Here is a 20,387-nt window from a genome sequence, read left to right on the forward strand (position 1 = left end):
CAATTGCCAGTCTGTGATCTCAGCCGGAGATGTTGGAGTTAGCCACAGAACTCCTCCTGACTTATAGGTGGGGGCGGGAGGTGGGTGATTGGGGTGGGGGTGGAATAAGAATGTGAGACTTCTAATTGCTGTCCTCCTCCAAAAGGTACCTACAGAGAACAGCAGGGGAGAGAATTGGACACTGACACTTACTGTGCAGAATCACAGTGGGGTACAGGAAGGGAGGATTGCCCGAGGAACAGTAGTCCTACCTGACTGCTTATTTTCAGCGAAGAATTAAAAGAAAATACATGTATTCCTTGCCCAGTCCATTTGTCCGCACACACTGCAGGGAGTAACTTCCCTTCATCAATTCAGCCCTCCCTGACTTGGGTCTCACTCAGTGCGCTGGCTCCTTCACTCGTGGAACTGTTTAACATCTTTTCTTCCTAGCCATTTCGACAGACTCCCTGGACTGACTCCCTGGTGTATCTGTTTTATATCTTTCCCCGCTTCGTTCCCCCCCCCCCCCCGCCCCCCTTTCGCAAACTCTCTGGAGGTGACTTTTTAACCCCAGTGAAGTATGTCATCTAGTTGCCCTGGCTCTTTGTTGGAGTGACCCTTTCACAGGTGTCTCTTGGGGTGGGGGGTGGGTGAGGTGGAGAGTGCAGTGTGGACTTTCTCATTATAACTGCTAGGAATTTTCAGTCCTGGATTTTTTTTTACCCCCCCCCCAAAAAATCCCTTTTTTATTCCGACACCACGCATGTTACTTTACACAGGGTTATCCTATTGGAGAGAGCGATCTCCCTCCCCCCTTGTCACACTGGGATTGGTGGCATGGTTGGGCTTTCAGAGCCACTTCTGTCACATCTTGCGGGTTCCTGGGTGGCTGCTGCTGCTGTCACTCACACCCAGGGCCGGCTGATTGACAAGTCTCCTCTCCGCCCCCACTCAGCACTGCCCGCTATTTGAGTCTGTGGAAGTGAAGCTTGTTAGCAGAGCCTGGGAGCTAAAGCGTGTGTGGAGAGAGAGAGAGAGAGGGGGGGACGGGCTGTGACTTTGCAGCGGCGGCGGCAGCAGCAGCAACACAAACAGCTCCTCAAACACACACAAGCCACCGGTGTCAGCATCATGAGCTCCAAGCTCAGCCGCGCTCTCTGGATTATCTGCGGCTGCATTTCTTTGCTCAGCACCATCCTCACCCATCTAACGCAGGCTGCCAGAGAAGGTAAGAAACTGGAGAGAGAGGAGAGAAATTAAAGACTTTCTGCTCCCCTCCCCTTTTTTCCTAAAGGTGCCGTGAGCGATTCACTACTTTGGGACGGGACAGCACAAGTGGAAAGCTCCCTCCACCGGGCTGCCTTCAAACTCCCGGCTCTTGTCCCTTTAAGCAGTAAAATCAGCCGGAGCATCTCGCCAGCTTCCAGTTGAATGGGGAGAGTAGCGTTGGTCAGATTGTGTGAGGCACATTACAGGCACTCTGCATTTTACACACTCCCCACAGACTCGCTGTCACTTGATTTTGATTTAAAAAAAGATAGAAGGACTCACACAGATCCGTTTTGCTGAGAGTGAATGAATGGATCAAACCGTGCCCGGGCCACTGTTGTTGGTCTCCATTCATGTTTCCGTGCGCCCGCCGCCCATTGGGGTGAGTGCGGTGGGTTTGTGTGTGAAGCTGTGTCCCAGTGAGAGTCAGGCTGGCTCACCCAGACTGCGGTAACACGGTGCCAAAGTGCGACTTTGTACAGCTTTCTCGGTGGCATCCCCCCCTGAGGGGAGGAAGGCGCTGCAAAGCGTGCAGACACGGGCAAAATGTGCGGTGTTTTCAGCTTCGTGCCGGCACTTTGCCGGGGCAGAGGGGGAGAATAAATAAAGCTGAGGACAGTTGGGTGAAGCGGAATTTCCATCCCTCAACCAAACAGCCCCGAGCTGTGAATGCTGCGAGCTGTACTTCAAAATGAAACTTTCCCCAAAGGTCTGGAGTTCATCGCCGCTGCAAAGAGGGTCTTTTCCATCAGACAAACCGTGCCATTCAAAACACCAGCCACATTAGCTGGGTGAAATGGGCAGCAGAAGTTAAGTTTTGACATTGTTGAGTGTGTGAGCTGGGGAGGGAGTTGCAGTTTACAAATCTCGCTCACAACAATGCCTATAAAACTGGGCTCCACAAACCCACTGCTACATTTCACCTTGCAGATCCCTCCACACTTACCTCACCCATCGCCAGCGCCGGGGGAGGGGGGGGTGGGGGGGGGAGAGAGTGCCGCAGCCTAGCAGTCAGGGGTTGGCGGGGCGGGGGGGGGGGGGGAATGCTGGAGAGAATAGATCGAAACACACGATAAACTTGTGTGAAGTTGGTGCTGGGGGAAGGCGAGTGAGAGTGAATAGTTCCAGCGGACTGCCCCGGCGCTTCTGTGGTTGAGACACAGGTAGAAAGATAAGATTATAAAACCCGAAATCTCAGCGAGTTTGAGTGAAATGTCTACTTGTCGACTAACCAGCTATCCCGGCTCCAACTGCATTGGCCGCCTTTGAAAGGGGGTTTCTGCCAAAGTTATCATCGACCTTAAATCTTTACACAGAGGGAAGATGTGTTGATGAGTGAAGTCAATTCGGGATTTAAACAGAACGCTGTGTGGAGTGAAATGAGTGAGATTTCCCATTGTGAGATTGAGTGTGCAGTTCGCAAGTGAGGGTGTTTCAGTGTGGCCGGGCTGACGGGGACTGTGTCAGTTACCTGTCGCTTGGAGGCGGGCTGCAGCTTCTCTCCTCGCACTGTCTTATCTCGTACACCTTGAAACAAGACACACAGCTCTCGGCCAGCCCACTCTAACCGAGGAAGAAGCAGCCATCGGCAAAGAGCTTCTCCGACCCTGCTCGAAAAACCCTTTTTTTCTCTCTCTCTCCCCCCACCCCCTGCCCCACAACCTCTCCCCCAATCCTCTCCCGGTGGCGAGAGAGAGACTCGCTAATTTCATAGGACTCTCAGGAAATTTATTTCATGTCACTTTTATCCATTGGAAACCAATTCTTGTCACCTCCCCGTGCATTGACCGGACAACACGTTGGTAGATCCAAATAAATAGTAACTTTCTCCAAGAAAGATCGGGACAGAATCATTAGAAAAGAGACATCAGTGGCTCGGGACTGATAGTAACTTATATTTAGTGTGAATTTATTTTAAAAAATGTTCCAATAAAGTAGAACTCAATTGCAAGGAAAATCACACCAATTCTAATAACCTGCCAGCTCACTTTGAACACAGCCAACAAATTCGTTTTTTTCCCCCCTTTTGATGACAATTTGAAGTCAGTTTTTTTTTGCTAAAAGTTCGTTCTGGGGTGGTTTAAAATGTCTTGTTGTTGGGGCACTAGATGCGAAATCTATTTCAATGGGGAGAGTCCCAGTGATTGACGCCGCTCGGACGCCAGAATCGGATTCCCTTTCGATCGGAAATGAATAACCTAACCGGCTAAAAAGTCTCTCTTTTCCCCCTTCCTCCTCCTTCCCAAAAGCCCGGCTTTTCCCAGAGGGACTGGCAGGGGATTTCTCGTCAGTCAGAGGAAAGTTCAGGGAGCGAGCGGTCTCGGTTGGAGGCAGTGGCTCTGTTCCCCACCCACCCCCACCCCTGCCATTGTAAAATGCATTGGGATGGCCAGACTCACACACACTGTAGCGGTGCAGATGAATTTCTGTCCTCTCTCGGGACATGCACAGCCAAGCACCGCAATAAATAAGGGACATCACGCACGAATTTAAAGTCTTTAATTCATTGGAATCATTATTTTTATTTGTTTTTATTAACAACGGACTGAACGGGGAAACGAGGCGGTTTCTAAGATGCAAAAATTAACCTCGTTTGAAACACACGTAGAGAACGCAGATTTTATACACTCAGTTTGAAATTAAACACTGTCTTTTAAAACAATAGTTTTGAATGCCCTTGTTGACACTAACGTAACCTGTAGTGGCAGCCGTGCATCGCTTGGGTAAATCATGTTGTTTTAAGGGTGTATATCAAACGGTACACAAATTGATCCAAAATAAACCCGTTTTGTGTATCTGATGTAAGTAGGTGACTGCAGTTTCACTCTTCTCGTGTGATCTCTTTTCTCTCTCCCTGGCAGTTATTTTGCTGGATTCCAAAGCACAACAGACAGAGTTGGAGTGGATCTCGTTTCCTCCCGATGGGGTAAGCCTCGCCGTCTCTAAATAAAACCCTTTTCAAATGACCCAGATTTGCCAATGGCACAGAGCCCTAACCTGAACCACCCCCCCAACCCCCAAGAGCGGAACATGTATCATTGCCGTTGGCGCTGAGTTTTCAAGAGGACTTCGGTACAGTTCATTAGAGTGCGTTTCTGTCCACAGCCCCGTCTCAATTAGCGAGAAGATCGACTTGCTTAAAGTCCCCTTAGAACTAATCTAAAGGAAGATGGTGTTGTCTGTAATGTGCAGCCGCCAGTCGTAAATCATACAATCCAAGACGTAGATAGTTGAAGCGCCTGTATCTGGGACAAATAGAAATTGAATAAATACCAATCAATTGATTTCCGATACACACACCAACACTAATATGGTTCGTATCTCCGGTGTGATCTTGTTGATTACCGCTTTAAACTACTCAGGGTGACAGAAAGGAATGCGCAATTTTGGTTTAATTCTGGGAATTTTTGCAGTACATGACTTCCCTGGAACTGTACTTTTTAAGCCAATTAATTCAAATATATTTCATATAAAATATATTAGATACTAAAAAAGGAATAAGAAAGTTATACATTTATTTATTAACCAACTGGCTAAATGTATAACAAAAGATGTGTAGATGCGCTTGAACAAATTGAAACCTTTAGATTATATTCTAGAAATTAAGACAAGTAGGCACTGCAGTTGCCAATGGTTATGCGGTATGTAACTGGACGATGATTGCAAGTTGTTCAGACTTTGTCTTAAATTTTCCCTCTGATTGGATTGTGTCCTGTTGATGTTGCTGCCTGAGGGTGGGTCTGGGAGGATTTCATTTTCACCACAATCAATCTATAGCCAGTTCTGGATTACAGGTATGCTAGAACCAGCTCTATTCTTTAAAAAAAATGAGTTTGCAGGGTAATTTTGAAATTGGATTGAACCCAAAATGGAAAGTGTTGTCCTTTTGTGAATTACCATATAAATGATGCATTAAATAATGAAGCAATGGCTATTGCAGAGAACTCCTCTTGCCAATCTGAATAATACTCTTTTTGCTTCAATTATGTGCTGATTCTCTTGATGCAAAGACACTTAACAATTGTCCTGCACTCCTGTATGTACAAAATCCCGTGTGACATTACTTCATTGCAGTGTTAATGTAAGTCTACTTGTGACACAAATAAACTTTAAACTTAAAAGTTTAAAATTAAAATCATTTGATATTGGTCATATGTTTTATTTCCCTTTGCAATTTTTAAAAACTTTACACCACACTGCAAGTTTCTTTGCACAATGCAACATTGCATATCTCCCCTTGTTGTGGACAGAGGTCGGGCTTGTCATATAAATCACAGAACATGAACTCCTGCGGTAAAATGCCTCGAGCAAACTAAAATAATTTTTGTTTTGATTAAATCAAAGTACACAAATTGTTGGTATTGACCAACTACTTCCCATAGCAAGTGAGCGCTACTTTTCAATGTGTGGAGTTACCTTGTGTTTGAAAATTACACACACTGTCTGAGAAAGTTTAATTTTAATTTAAGTTTCAAGTTTAACATTAATATTTAATTAATCTAGATAAATATGTGATGCCTCACTGCTAATAAATCAAGCTGACAAAGATAAAGGATCACAGGATTGAACACATTGGAAATGCTGTGAGTCTGACAGCAATTGTCTGTTTTATAATTCAGCACAATTTGTTTAACATCTCAACAACAAAAAAGTATATAAAACAATGCGGATGTTTCATGATAATCAGTTAGATCAAACCGGCATAATTATATTTCAATTGCCTTTGATGAATGCGACTTCTGTCCTCATTAGCATGAGACATTTTAATACTAGGAGCAGAATATTTTTCATCTCTTGGTCCAATTTCAGTAGCAACTGTTCCAAACTCAGGTAAATTATAGATAAAATAACTGCCAAGCAATATGCCTCAACCTGTTCACCAGCGTGAATTTTCTCACTTCCCGCACCAGCCACCTTTAGAATTTCTCTCAGGCAATTTCCTGAACAGGGCATTTTTTATGTCATGTGCCCACACCCCTTAGGAACTGCGTTCAAATTCATCCAAGCTCCTGCTATACAAAATGCTTATAGCACAAAAAGAGGACATTTTTATCCCACCAGACTGGGTTATATTTAAATCCATGTTACAGAGATGAAAAGACAATCTACCAACTGAATTCACCATGCATAAATAAAGGTTTCCTGCCATTCCCAAATCTTTCATTCAGCATTTCTATTTTTGACACTTCCCCTCAAAACAATCATGTTTCAAACTCCTGGTGCTGTCTACTTGGATGGGATATAAAATTGTTGATTATTTATGAGATGTCGGAGCAACTGTACACAACATCTAAGCAGTTAATTCACCTGGCATTACAGCATAAAAATGAAGGCTGATCTTTCACTTGGCTTGTGTACCCTGCAGTCAGGTACCCAGCAGAGCCTCTTTTGAGAGCCTTGCAAATCTTGTGATATGGAATCTGCAGAAGGACTTCAGTAACAGAGTTGTTTGTCTGAGGTAAATTGATGTCAATGCGTTGGACATTCCAGAAGTTGCCTGCACCATTACAGGGGGCTTTTCATAAATGGGATTTAGAAGGGATTGTTACTTAGCTCTTCAAAAAGGTTTCAGTTTATCTTCGGGGCAACCAGATAAAAGAGCCTCTACTTGGGCAAAAGGTGGTTGTATTGAGTGGCTTTGTTGTCTGAGCTTGTCTCTTTAGACTGTGTTTTAGTCGGAACATTCCTCTCTGCTTGCTCTGGTTCACATGACAGCCTTTAATGCAGTTACTTCGTTCACCACCAACAGGTATTGCTTGGTGCTGCCATTGTTCCCGGCTTGCCTGCTTTCCTTTCATTTGAGTCTACTTCTCATTCAAGTACCCACTATATAATAGTAAAAAGCAATACTAAATAAGGCCCTACTTTACTCTATAGAAATGAAGTCATCAAGCGGGTATCCTGTGGAAGCCCAGTTAAGATAAAATGTGAATTAAGTCTGCATGACTAATAGACCACAGAATGTAATATTTATGACAACATGAGACAATTGACTTGTACAGGTGTTTCATCTATGATATCACATGTAAAAATACAACTAAAGCATATTGTGCAATATTATGCTGTGACTCCACCAATATAAAAACAAAACATTGCCCAGGTCAGTCATTTGTATATTGGCTGTTTTGGGTTTGCATTATATTAATGAAAACTAACCTTAAAATCTCCAGCTCCACTTCCCTAGACTATTAATAGGCTATGATTTAAAAAAAGATACAAATAGGAAATTATTTTGTTATCTATTTAAGTTTCCATAATTATTTCCTACAAGTATGTTTCCTGATATTGCATACATTTTAATTTAACAGCCCTACCAACTTTCATACACTTTGATAAAAACACAGGTTATCAGCTGGTTGGTTCTGGATTCACAAAACTGGTAATTGACAATTAGCCCATTGTGTAGGTGATTCTCCAGATTGTCTTTACGTTTATAAAGTAATAACCTTTTTCAGTTGGTCACTTGTACTGTACACTTACTCAGGAAACAAACGGAGGCATAAGGTCCAACCATAAATGGTTGTAAAATCAGGCCCTGTGCAAATAAAATGAGGTAATCTCTCTTTTGCAGGGCAGGGAAAGTTAATGGAAATTTAGGACAGGAACAGGAGAAATTAACTCTGCACTGATTCATAAATTAACTTCTCTCCCGGTATAGCTTTGAGCTACAGAAGCTGAACTTTGAGAACAAGTGTTCCTTGCCTTCTCATTTTATAACATACATTTTTTCTAGTAGGGCCCAGTGTTTGAAAAGGCAGCACTCTTCTATCTGTGTGACTGGGGGAAGCTCATACAAGCTGTAAACATGAAAGTCATATGCTCATCAGTATTGATCTCAATCAGAAAATATCTGCAAAAACAATGACTGATAGGGACGTGATTAAAAAATAAAGTGCAATTTAGCCTCTTGGTTTCCTACATATGCCTGGAAAAAAATAATTATGAAGCTTTTTATTAGGCTGCAGTTAGTGGGAAGCTAATGAACCTTGAGCATGTTATACTTGATGGGTTCATCAAGCCAAGGTTCAGACATATTAATATACTGTAAAATTATAAATTAAAAAAAATCCTGTGTTCTACTTCCTGAGGTTGAAAAGATGGTAGTTTAGTTTTAAAGGCCATGAAATATCTTTCAAACGACCCATTTCAGTTCCTGCTTTTTTGCATGTCAATCTTTTTTTGCCAGCCTCCCTTATGAAAATATCATGGTGAAATTTCCTGTTTGCAGCAGCTGGGAATAGGTACTCTGCAATGAAATGAGGGAAGAGGAAGGGCTTAGCCCTTTAATGTCAGGTTTCTGTCCCTACAACCCTGTTCCAGAAGTGTCTTGGGCATGGATATCAGTGGATCGGGCACGGTGCAAATCTTTATCATTTTACTAATGTGAGAGAGGCCTTGCTCATAACCCACCTCACTTTCTGCATCTTACTGTGTGGAGAACCCTGTGGAAGAAAGGTGGTACCAGGACCCTCTCTGAGACGCCTCTGGCCTAGGCTGTCTATGCTGCCTCAGGGGGAGGCTGCAGATCAAAGAATGAAAATAGACACCAAACCATTTCCAGGTTTTGAGCTTCCCCATCCCCAACTGCTCACACTTGCAGCTGTGCTTCAATTCCTTCATTGACTTTTGATTAGTACTAGGCCAAGTCAACAGTGTAACCTTACCAAGCAAAATGGCAGACTCCCATTATCTGCCAAGTACAGTGCACCCTTGTGTATCCTCTCAGGCCTCCAGCACACACCCACTGGTGACTCTTAGGTTTGTCAATCACTTGTTAGAATAAAGTTCCATCTCGTTTTAATAATTTGCTCAAGTGGCCATTATTTATACACGAGGCTATACATAGTGCTCTAACTGCAGTCAAACTCAACCCTTTTTGTTGTTTGACCTTCACACATATATTTCTGGTATAGAAGTTTAGGTGGACACAATACTATGATTAGCCTCATCTTAACCTAAAGGTACTGAGATAAACTGTAGCACCTCAGACATTGCCAAACGGAGGATCAGCTAATAGCATTGATTGGAGATCATCAGACTTATGTCCTCCTTGGTCTTCATGAAGCAACTGCTGCTTGGATAAATTCATCTAGCCTTTTGATGGAGGCACTTAGATAATTTGCACAGCGCAACACTTTTAAATCATTAATATTCCAAAATAAACTAAAATGTGCAGTCCACGGACAGACCTGATAATCTAGATCCCAGTAACTGCAATACCGAGTGGCGGTTAACCATCCTTATTTGATGTGAAGAAAATAGAATGCACTTGTGTAAGGAGAATGAGAGCTCGACTGGAAATCTTTCTGAATGCTTTGCCCAAAGAAGCTTGAATGAATGTTCAGGATATAGAGATATTTTGGCACCATATTAAAAAATTTGAAGTCCTGGGGAGGAGTGTTCTATGCTAGAAATCAGATTGAGAACTTGGCGCCAAAGCCTATGGGGCCTGTATGATCTTCCATCAGTTAAAATTTGTCTGAGGAAAATCTCCTGGGACAGGCTGAGTTCCAGAGCCAAATTTCTAATCAATGATTTTAGTGAGCTAATTAGTAACTGACCCCAGTCAAGGTCACCTCTCCTTGAAACGTAAACTCTGCTTAGATGCTGCCTGACCTGTTGGTTATTTCCAACATTTTCTTCACATTTCCAGCATCTGCAGTATTTTGCTTTTGCTGTCAGACTGTTGGATGAATTACTATAAGATAGATTTTTATCTTGATGCTTCTTTAAATGCGCAGCACAACTTCCATAGGGAGAGTTTAAAAATAGCTTAATAGTATTACCTAGTCGAGTATTAGCTGACATAGCTGAGATGAAATTGTATTTCTTGTTGGAAGTTATAAATGTTGTTGGGTAGTTTGGTATGTGTGGCTTTCATATAGAAGCTTTTCTGTAAAGTCCCCACTTTAGTAACCATTCACAGCACATTGATGGCAAACTTTGTGTCCCAGTACTCCAAACCTGCCCAGTCTAAAACATTGGCTGGTTTGTGAAGGACAGGAAATAAGTTATAATATTCCAGGCTGCAATAGCAATGCTTGGTTCTGATCCTTTTCAAGAGTCCTTGTGTAAATGCTGTTTGTTTTTAATGTTTCAAAATGCAGGTTTTACAAACTAACAAAATCTATTTGTTTTGGACATTTTGCTCTGTTTATTGTTATGCCATAGTAAGGTAACATCTTGTCCTGTTGTCTTTCAGTGGGAAGAGATCAGCGGAGTAGATGAGAACTACATTCCTATCCGCACGTACCAGGTGTGCAGAGTAATGGAACCTAATCAGAACAACTGGCTGCGGACTAACTGGATTGCAAGAGGCAATGCTCAGAGGATATTTGTGGAGGTGAAGTTTACCCTGAGGGATTGTAATAGCATTCCAGGAGTCTTGGGGACATGCAAGGAGACATTTAACCTGTATTACTTTGAAAGTGACTCAGATGTTGGCTGGAACATTAAGGAGAGTCAGTACCTCAAAATAGATACTATTGCAGCTGATGAAAGTTTTACTCAAGGGGACCTTGGAGAGCGTGTAATGAAACTTAACACAGAGGTGCGAGAAATCGGGCCTTTGTCGAAAAAGGGATTCTACTTGGCCTTCCAGGATGTGGGCGCCTGCATTGCCCTTGTGTCCGTGCGTGTTTACTATAAGAAGTGTTGGTCTATTGTGGAAAATTTGGCGATTTTCCCGGACACAGTAACAGGATCTGAGTTTTCATCCCTGGTCGAGGTGCGTGGAACATGTGTCAGCGATGCAGAAGAGGAAACAGAAAACCCTCCTAAGATGCACTGCAGTGCAGAGGGGGAGTGGTTGGTGCCCATTGGCAAGTGCATCTGCAAAGCAGGATTTCAGCAGAAAGGGGATGAATGCGAGGGTAAGTGGTCCATTTTGCATGGAAATGGTACACCTATAATTTATCAAAACAGTTTATAAATACGTCCTGAAACCCCCATCTCCAGAAATTAACTGTTACAAAAATTGAAGGATGATCAAGGATGTCTTACTGCAGCTGTAGAGGGCCTTGGTGGGACCACACCTGGAATAGTGTGTGCAGTGTTGGTCCCCTTACCAAAGAAAGGATACACTTGCCACAGAGGGATTGCAACGAAGGTTCACTAAACTGATTCCTGGGATGGCAGGATTGTCACATGAGAGATTGGGTCGACTAGGCCTGTATTCACTGGAGTTTAAAAGAATGAGAGGGGATTTCATTGAAATGTATAACATTTTAACAGAGTTGGGCCACTGGATTCCGGAAGGATGTTTCCTCTGGCTGGGGACGGGGTCTAGAACAAGGGGTCACAGTCTCAGGATACGGGCTAATCCATTTAGGCCTGAGTTAAGGAGAAATTTCTTCACTCCAAGGGTGGTGAACCTGTGGAATTCGCTACCCCAAAAGGCTGTGGAGGCCAAATCATTGAATATAGTTAAGAAAGAAATAGATTTCTATAACTAAAGGCATCAAGGGGTATGGGGAGGGTGTGGGAGAATGGCATTGAGATAAAGGATCAGCCTTGATCACAAGTGAATGGCAGAGCAGGCTAGAAGGGCCGAATGGCCTCCTCATGCTCCTATTTTCAATGTTTCTATGAAGATGAGACAAGGGAACTTTCTAAGAATCAATCTTAAACTTTTAGATTGTTGGATATAATTGCTAATCCAATCCTCTATTGTTGGAAAGCTTGATTCACTACAAGCATTTCTTTGTGAATGCTAGTTCTAGATCAGCATGTCACAGAAATCCACCTGCATTAGTGAAATGGCGTTTATTAGTCACTGGCTATGACACTAATTGGAGCACCCCATGGTATTATGGTGCTGGATCAGGAAGAGGAGGGCAATGGGATGGTTAACTCTGAAAGCACCCGCTCCACACCAATCTTTCTTGACTTGTGCTGCCTGCTTCTGTTCTTGCCAGTTTATAGAGAATTGTATGACCCTGCCAATCCCCAAAATTCTAAGAGGAAGGGCAAAGTTATATCAATGTGCAGATAGACATTGGAGAAAAGCGATATAATGGCTGGAATTCTCCAACCTTGTCTACGACTGGGATTACCCGGTCCCTCGGCTGTGAACGGAGATTTGGCTGAGCGCCAAATTCTCCATTCTCGCTAGCAATGGTAGCAGGGCTTGTGAGACCAGAGACTTCCGGCCAAAAAGTAAAAGTACATTTTAAAAATCGAGAAAAATTTATTCCAGGTTTAACTCTTTAACTTGGTAAAATCCCCCTTAACTTATTATCCTCCTGGTTCCAAGCTTGTCACTAAATGTTTCCAGTTCTAACAACCGAACAGGTCATTTTCCAATATCTAACACAGAACTGAAGACTGTGGCAAAATTATGCTGCAAACCTGACTGGCATTAATTCATTTGATAGATGTATTCAAAATCATGAGGGGTCTGGACAGCATAAGAGAGAAACTTTCCCATTGTTGGTAGGATTGAGAACAAGAGGGCACAGATTTATGATGACAGGCTAAGTAATGGTGACATGAGGAAAAACATTTTCACACAGCGATTGGTTAGGGTCTGGAATGTATTGCTTGAGAGCATGGTCGAGGCAGGTTCAATCTAAGCATTCAGCAGGGACTGGAGTTATTTCATGTCAGGGAAGACTCCAGGGTTACGGGAGAAAGTGGGGTTGTGGCACTAGGTAAATCGCTCCTTCAGATAGTCAGCATCGACACAGTGAATGGAGAAAAGATACAAAAGTCTGAGGACACGTATCAGCCGACTCAAAAACAGCTTCTTCTCTGCTGCCATCAGACGTTTGAATGGACCTACCTCACATTAAGCTGATCTTTCTCTACACCTTAGCTATGACTGTAACACTACATTCTGCACTCTCTCCTTTCCTTCTCTACATATGGTATGCTTTGTATAGCACGCAAGAAACAATACTTTTCACTGTATACTAATACATGTGACAATAATAAATCAAATCAATGGGTCGAAGGGCTTTCTTCTGTGCTGTAAGCATTCTGTGATTCTGTAAATTAAATGTTTACAGACAGGAATGACGGGATTGCTTGCACACGCTGATCCCTGGTTCCTGCTAATCATAATGTGAAGATGCCGGCGTTGGACTGAGGTAAACACAGTAAGAAGTCTCACAACACCAGGTTAAAGGTTTATTTGGTAGCAAACGCCACTAGCTTTTGGAGTGCTGCTCCTTCATCAGGTGAGTGGGAGATCTGCTAACAAACAGCAAACAGGGCATATAAAGACACAAACTCAAGTTATAGAATACTGAATAATGTTTGGAATGCGAGTCTTTACAGCTAATCAAGTCTTAAAGGTACAGACAATGTGAGTGGAGAGAGCATTTAGCACAGGTTAAAGAGATGTGTATTGTCTCCAGACAGAACAGCCAGTGAGATTTTGCAAGTCCAGGCAAGTTGTGGGGGTTACAGATAGTGTGACATGAACCCAAGATCCCAGTTGAGGCCGTCCTCATGTGTGCGGAACTTGGCTATCAGTCTCTGCTCAGCGATTCTGCGTTGTGTGTCGCGAAGGCCGCCTTGGAGAACGCTTACCCGAATATCAGAGGCCGAATGCCCGTGACCGCTGAAGTGCTCTCCAACAGGAAGAGAACAGTCTTGCCTGGTGATTGTCGAGCGGTGTATCCTGCTAATCATACAGTGAAACTAAAGAAGAGCACAGGGCAATGCTACATGTCTACATAACAGTGTTGGCTTTCTGATGTCGGATCCGCACTGAAAACTAAAAAAATAACTTTCAATACAGGTCAAGGTTCAATGGGAAGCTAACTCTCTTCATAGATAAAGCTTCTTTAGCTCGTATCAAAATGTCATTCTGAGGCACTGTATATTTAATGTTGCTTAGAAAGAACAAGACATTTCCAAGGATTTTAACACAATGCAGATAATAATAGTGCTGATAAAATGAAAATAATAACCATCTATATTGACTGCAAAGCATTGAGCAAAACCGGTTGGTTTTTACAGTAAGCAGGACAGAGGAACAAGTATTTCTTAAACCGTATGTCTTTTAAGAATTGTGTGTTATAATAGTATTTCCATGTGATGCCGATTCCGTATACTGATACCTCTCCACTCAGTGGACCTATGCATTTTCATTGGGTTTTTGGTCAAATTTTGTGGTCCGTATATAATCCTCGCTGCTCATGGCCTTTCCAAAAAAAGTGTCAAACCTCGTGTACAAAATTCTTAGAAATGTAGTCACTGTAATTCTACAGGAAGAAATAAGATGTGTGTCTTAAGGGTGCAGACATGCTACTGACATCAGCCAGAAATCCAACCAATGTTTTATTTGTCCTGAAGTTGCTACAGTAAGCTTCCAGTTGTGTTGAATTCTTTTGCGTTATTGATGTATGTGGTGCAAGCGTGAGGGATGGGGGCAAAGATTTACAACTTGTGTCCAGAGTGAGTATTGAGTGGATGAGGCATCTGTTGTTTCCAGCTTAAGCCATGGCCAGGAGACATGAACTATTGTCACATTTTGGGTCACAGTTGACTTCACAGTGCCAGCCATGGCTCAGTTGGCAGCACTCTTGCCCGGGAGTTGGAAGGTTGTGGGTTCAAACTCCAGTCCAGAGATTCAGGGCTGGGTTTTTCACTGAGTCGGGATGACTTGGAAACTCTTTAAAACTGACATTGATACCAGATTCCGGGATTCCTGTCCCCATTCTCAGGCACTCTAATTTATGGTAGTGCCTATTAAAGGCATAGGTTGGTTCTGGTCAAAAACCCACAGCCTGAACTCCTGACCTGGCCGGCTCCATTGTAAGGATAGGCATGTTCTAGTCCTTTGAAATTTTCATAGAGTTGTGTCAGGTTTTCAATGAGTCGTGGGTCATGGAGTCTCAGGGGTGTTGTGAACAATATGTTGTATGAAGGGATTTTTTTAAAGGTAAGTTCAAATGGTCCTCCTCATGCCGTCCAAACAATCATATGGCCCCTCATACCCCCATACCAATATATTTCATCCCCCTGTAATGGCCCTCATGCCCCCTATGCCAAACTGTGGCACTTCCACACCTATTGACCCACTATACACTATATTGAACCAATGAACCCTATAGTGACAATAAGATGTATAAATAAAAGCGTTTTAAAGAAAGTCATTCATTTATAACCTTTCACCAGGACAATAAAAGTGTCGATCACCCAAGCCCTTTAAAGTTGCAGTAGCTGAAATTGCAAGCATTTGAAATCTCTTAACGTTGTGTAAATGGACCTTTTTGCAATTGACAGCAGAGGCTAGAGAGCCAGAGCTGTCAATCAAGCAATGCTTTCTCTGGGGTTGAAGTTTCAATAGACTAATGGATTTCTGGGCTCTTAGCCAGGCTTCATTATGTATTCTTCTGAGAGCCGAAACATGCAAGTGTCAATGGGCATGGAGTGCTGCAGCTTGCATAGGGTGCATGATGCACCAATGAGAGTTGGTGCAAGGATACAGCTTTGAATTGGGCCATGAGGGCCCTTGTTGAGGGTGATGATAGGGGCACAGCTTGTCATAGGGAGCATGGGGTTTGTGGGGAGGAACATAGTCTGACCTTGGGGCTTGGTGGACATACCTTGGCATGGGGGCATGACTGTCCATAGATGGCGTGTTGTGAGCATGAGGTAGCATGGATGGGGCATCAGAATGTGTGGAGGGGTAAGGGATGGAGGAATTTTATGTTTTTATTTTAATTGGACCCAGTCCACCAAAGTCATCCTTTTAAACATCAGCACCCTGGAGTCCCGTTTAGCTGTCTCCAATTTTTTTCCTGGGTTGGCTGGGCCTGACTCCAACTTGCACCCTCTGCCCCGTCCACACACTGAATATCCTGTCCTTGTGAGCACTTTCTCCCAAGGTGGATCGAGCCGGGAATATTCCTAATGTCTCAATTTGAAGATGGAAAATCCAGGCCTTAAGCACAAAGTGTTGGCTAACTCTCCAAAGCAGCACCCGGGAAGTGCTGCACTGTCAGCAGCATGTTGTCTCTTTGATGAGCTGTTAAACTGAATTATCCTCTGCTCTCTCAGATGGACGTAGAAGATCCCGTGGCACTATTTTGTAAAAGAGCAGTGAAGTTACCTTGGTGTCCTGCCAGTGTTTACCTTTCAATCAGTATACAAACAGATTTTCACATTGATATTTGTGGGAGTTTGATGTGTGCCTGGGACCTCCTCATGAATTGTGAAGCAAAATCACATGCAGGCTAGTTATGATTTCTGATTGGTACTGATGGTTGCCTGGGAGCTGATCAGCCACTTTGTGTTGTGTTTGCAGAGGTTGTCACCTAGGATGAAATATTAAGGGATGAAGGGACTGCTGATCACAGAGAAAACAAGATATTGTAGAATTTTCTGGGTGGCATTTATGTAGAAATAATGCCACTATTTATGTCAGTCTTAACACTGATCCTGCCATGGGAAACTTATGCCCAAATTTCCTAAGACATGCACAAGGATATGCTGAAAGATAAGGACAAGTGTGATACTGCCAAAAGAAATGGAGCTTGAGAGAAGTGTGGATCATACGCTATCTTCCTCAAAAAGTGATCAAATTATCATTTGTACATGTCTAAAACTGTGAAATAATCTTGAGGTATTTTTCTCTTTATAATGTAACATATTCTAATACAAATAAAATATCATTCAAAGGTATGAAAAATACATAGGACCCTATTTTACCATTTTGATTCTAAGTGCTGGGCGGAATTGAAACTGGGAGTGCTTCAGATCTGACTTTTAGACCCATTTTCAGGCGCCCCCATACACACTCTGCCTGCAAAAATATGAGCGATTCTGAATCGTGCTGCACAAACCTGTGGGTGGGACTTAATGCGCCCAAAACCCTGCAGCTCTGATCGGCGCCTCCAACTGCGCATGCGCAGAAAATCGATGATAGAATGCGGCTCCTCTGTCACATTGCTCCCGGGCCGGATAAGGCCTCCCCCTGACCCCCACAGACATGACCCGCCCCCACAACATTACTGACCCCATTATCCTCCCACCCCCTCCGCTACCCACACCAATCGCAGGTCCCTCCCCCCCTCCCCTCCCCCCACTGATCTCAGGCAGAGTGGCAGCAGACCACCACCCCCACCCCCACCCCCCCACCCCACCCCACCGAGCTTAAGGAGAGAGCTGTTGGACGTTCAGCACTTTCCTCCTCACTAACTGGAGCGCCCGAATCGGACTTGTGTACAGCATGTCTGATTCGCGCTAATTCTGGATGGGCGAATGCGGTGGTAAAGGGAGAAGTGCTGGTAAGGTTGGGCGTGCAGCCCATTAAGTTAATTTAAATGCATGCAAGTGCATGCAAATGCATTTAAATAGTCGTCGCGGTCCCGATCGCGGCCATTTTCGGGGTTTGGTTAAGGGAGAACCAGCGCAGAGGCGGACGCAGATCGCGCTACTCACCTCACGCCCGACTTTACCAAGTTTTCACGCCTGAAAACGGGCTCAACGCGATGGTAAAATCATGCCAATTATGTCTCATTAAGGAGAAACTTAAAAATTGCTAGAAAATATTCTAAAACGTAGGGTTAACTTTGATGTGAAATAGGTGATTGTTGAACAGCAGCCAGTTTTACAGCTGTGTCAATTAACTGGGTGGCGTTTGGATGGACTTAACTCAAAACTGTTCCAATGACCAAGAGAATTCACAGGTAGCCATGGTTTGCCAGGTTACCTGCATACATCAATTGCGTGTTCATTTCTTCAAAAAAGATTGCCCTTAGACCATAGTTATGCTGCAACTTTCCAAGTGGGCCATTACATTGTTTCACCGCATGAATAAGCCAGATGGTTTATATAGTTTGCACGTTGAATGTAGGGAGAAGCACACGAGGAGTTAACAAATAGCATATCTCATTGAGTTTAGTCAGACGTGTCTGCAGTATAGTATGGGGGTTAATTTATTTCAAGTACGTGATGTCGTTTAAAATAAACACATAATTAATTATGCTAACCTGGCTTTAAAGATAAACATAAAATGCTTCAGCTGCTCTGTTTCGCTGAGTGCACAGGCATTGCTACTGCAGTGTTATTCCTGTTGGGTTAATATTTTTTGAACTGTGCTTGGAATAATATCCCCACAGACAATAATGACAGCAGCAGCCACCATAAAACATTCTTCTACAATGTTGTATGCCTGGAACCACGGTTCCAGCTGCACAATGGCCAAAGTCTTCGTTTCAGTGCATCTACAACGTGTGGTCCAACATCTCTCACATACTGTTCCCCGGTGGGTAAGTCACAATGTAAGAACCTGCTTGTGGCACCTCAGCCTTTTGCAATAATGTGATTAACCATGATATTGAGATTAAACAATATTTCACTCACTTAGTTTACAAGCAAGTTAGCAGCCTTAGTTGAATAATTTTGTGTTCTTATTTTTTGACCTGGCATCTTTTAACATAATTTACTTGTTGCAATTTTGACTTGCTAATTCAAGGGGCTCATTTATTCTTACAGATTTACTGATCGTGAATATAGTTACCACACGTCACTGCCATCCCCTCTCTTTCTGCATCATTTATAAAATAATGGCTGGAATTTTCTGGCCATTCATGCCGGCGGGATTCTCCGGCCTTGCTGGCAGCTCATCCCCGCCCATGGGTTTCCCGTGCATGGGGTGATGTCAGTGGGAATTTCCATTGACAGTGGTGAGAGCAGAGAATCCCGCCGTTAGCAAACAATGCACCACTTCCCACTGGTGGGAAACATGCGGCTGGGAGGCCGGAGAATCTCGCGCAATCTCTCTTTGGATGAACTGCTGTTACTATTCTTTTGGTAAGTGTTAGGGAACTGTATAGATTTGGAAAGCGCTAAGCTGTGGTCTATAGCATGTTCACTGATCTCAGTGGGGCAGTCATGGGGCATGGCAGAATCCTGGGCTAGGAGTGATCAATTCATTCAACCTATGTCTACATGCACAAGTTCATGGACATCTCATCAAGACATGATTAGGTTTTTCTGTTTGGATTCACTGTCCAGGTTTACATATGAAGATTACTAAGGAGTGTAAGATGGTGAGGGACTGCTCATGCTTGCACAATGATACAAATGCTATCAAGGCTTGAGTCAACACCTTAGATGTGGAGGAGAGTAATCAAATAAAAGAAGCTGTGTGCTCTATTTGGATTTTTGTGGAAATGATTTTAATAATCCAGCACTGTTAATTTGAAGCCACAGTTTTGTGGACATTAGTATTATTACAGAGGAATGTTGTCTTTGCACTTGAGTGTAGCGATGTGTATGTGTAAGTGCACTCTCCATCCTTGGCACCAATCCAAGACAATCATTTGTTGAATATGCTATTCTGGAAGCAAGCCAACATCTTGTTTACAGCAATTCTTTCTTTCAGTAATCCTGTTAACATTTGGAAATGCATAAAAGCACTGACTGGGGAATGACAAACCTTTTTGGGATCTTGTGTGGAGATAGTAGCGAATAACGAGGCAGACAAACTACTGAGTCTTACGGGAGAGAAATGGTTACATTACTTAGTAAATTCAAAAGTTGTTGTGATCCATTTAATATTTGATTTATTTATTGTCACATGTATTGGGATACAGTGAAAAGTATTGTTTCTTGCGTGCTATACAGCCAAAGCATACCGTTCATAGAGTACATAGGGGAAAGGAAAGGGGAGCGTTACATTCATAGCTAGAGGTGTAGAGAAAGATCATAGTTCTTCAAGACCTTTCCAATTCTTGGTAGCTGCAGGAGTGTACAATGGCATGAGTAGAGCCATGTGATTTTATTCCATTTGGCCTAGATTAACAATGAGCTATTATCCTTTTCACACAAAAAATACTGCAATACAGCACATGTAACGATGCTGCAATATGAGCAAACTGGGGAAGCAGCTTAGCTGAATATTCAGAGCAGATCATTTTCTGAACAATTCAGGACCTGTGCCTCACATGAGCTCATCCGATATGTTGATACTGAGCTGTTAAATGTGGCATTGCATTAATTTTAGGCACTGCTTCAAGATGAGTTCAGTGCGTCTCCATGTCTTGGACTGCTGTCTGGGGCTTGGCATGCATTCTTTCCCTTTATGAAAAAATGGGAGATGAATGGAGAGGCTTTTTATTAAAAGGACAAGTTTAAAGGAAACTGAATACAGGCCTATTTATTTTGCCATAGATAAA

At 43.2% G+C, this 20,387-nt stretch overlaps 1 protein-coding gene across 3 annotated transcripts in view; it reads left to right on the top strand.

Annotated features, from left to right (window-relative positions):
- The first annotated feature begins 1,111 nt into the window (after positions 1 to 1,111).
- The window catches only part of epha7 (eph receptor A7), a 202,176-nt gene continuing 182,900 nt past the window's right edge, over positions 1,112 to 20,387 (top strand). For all 3 annotated transcript variants that reach the window (XM_078212656.1, XM_078212657.1, XM_078212658.1), the window contains exons 1-3: positions 1,112 to 1,210; positions 4,113 to 4,177; positions 10,454 to 11,123. In XM_078212656.1, the coding sequence (XP_078068782.1) occupies positions 1,114 to 1,210; positions 4,113 to 4,177; positions 10,454 to 11,123 (832 nt within the window). In that variant the 5' untranslated portion in view covers positions 1,112 to 1,113. The remainder of the gene's footprint in view (positions 1,211 to 4,112; positions 4,178 to 10,453; positions 11,124 to 20,387) is intronic.

Source organism: Mustelus asterias, chromosome 5 (assembly GCF_964213995.1).
Source record: "Mustelus asterias chromosome 5, sMusAst1.hap1.1, whole genome shotgun sequence".
Lineage (NCBI taxonomy): Eukaryota > Metazoa > Chordata > Chondrichthyes > Carcharhiniformes > Triakidae > Mustelus > Mustelus asterias.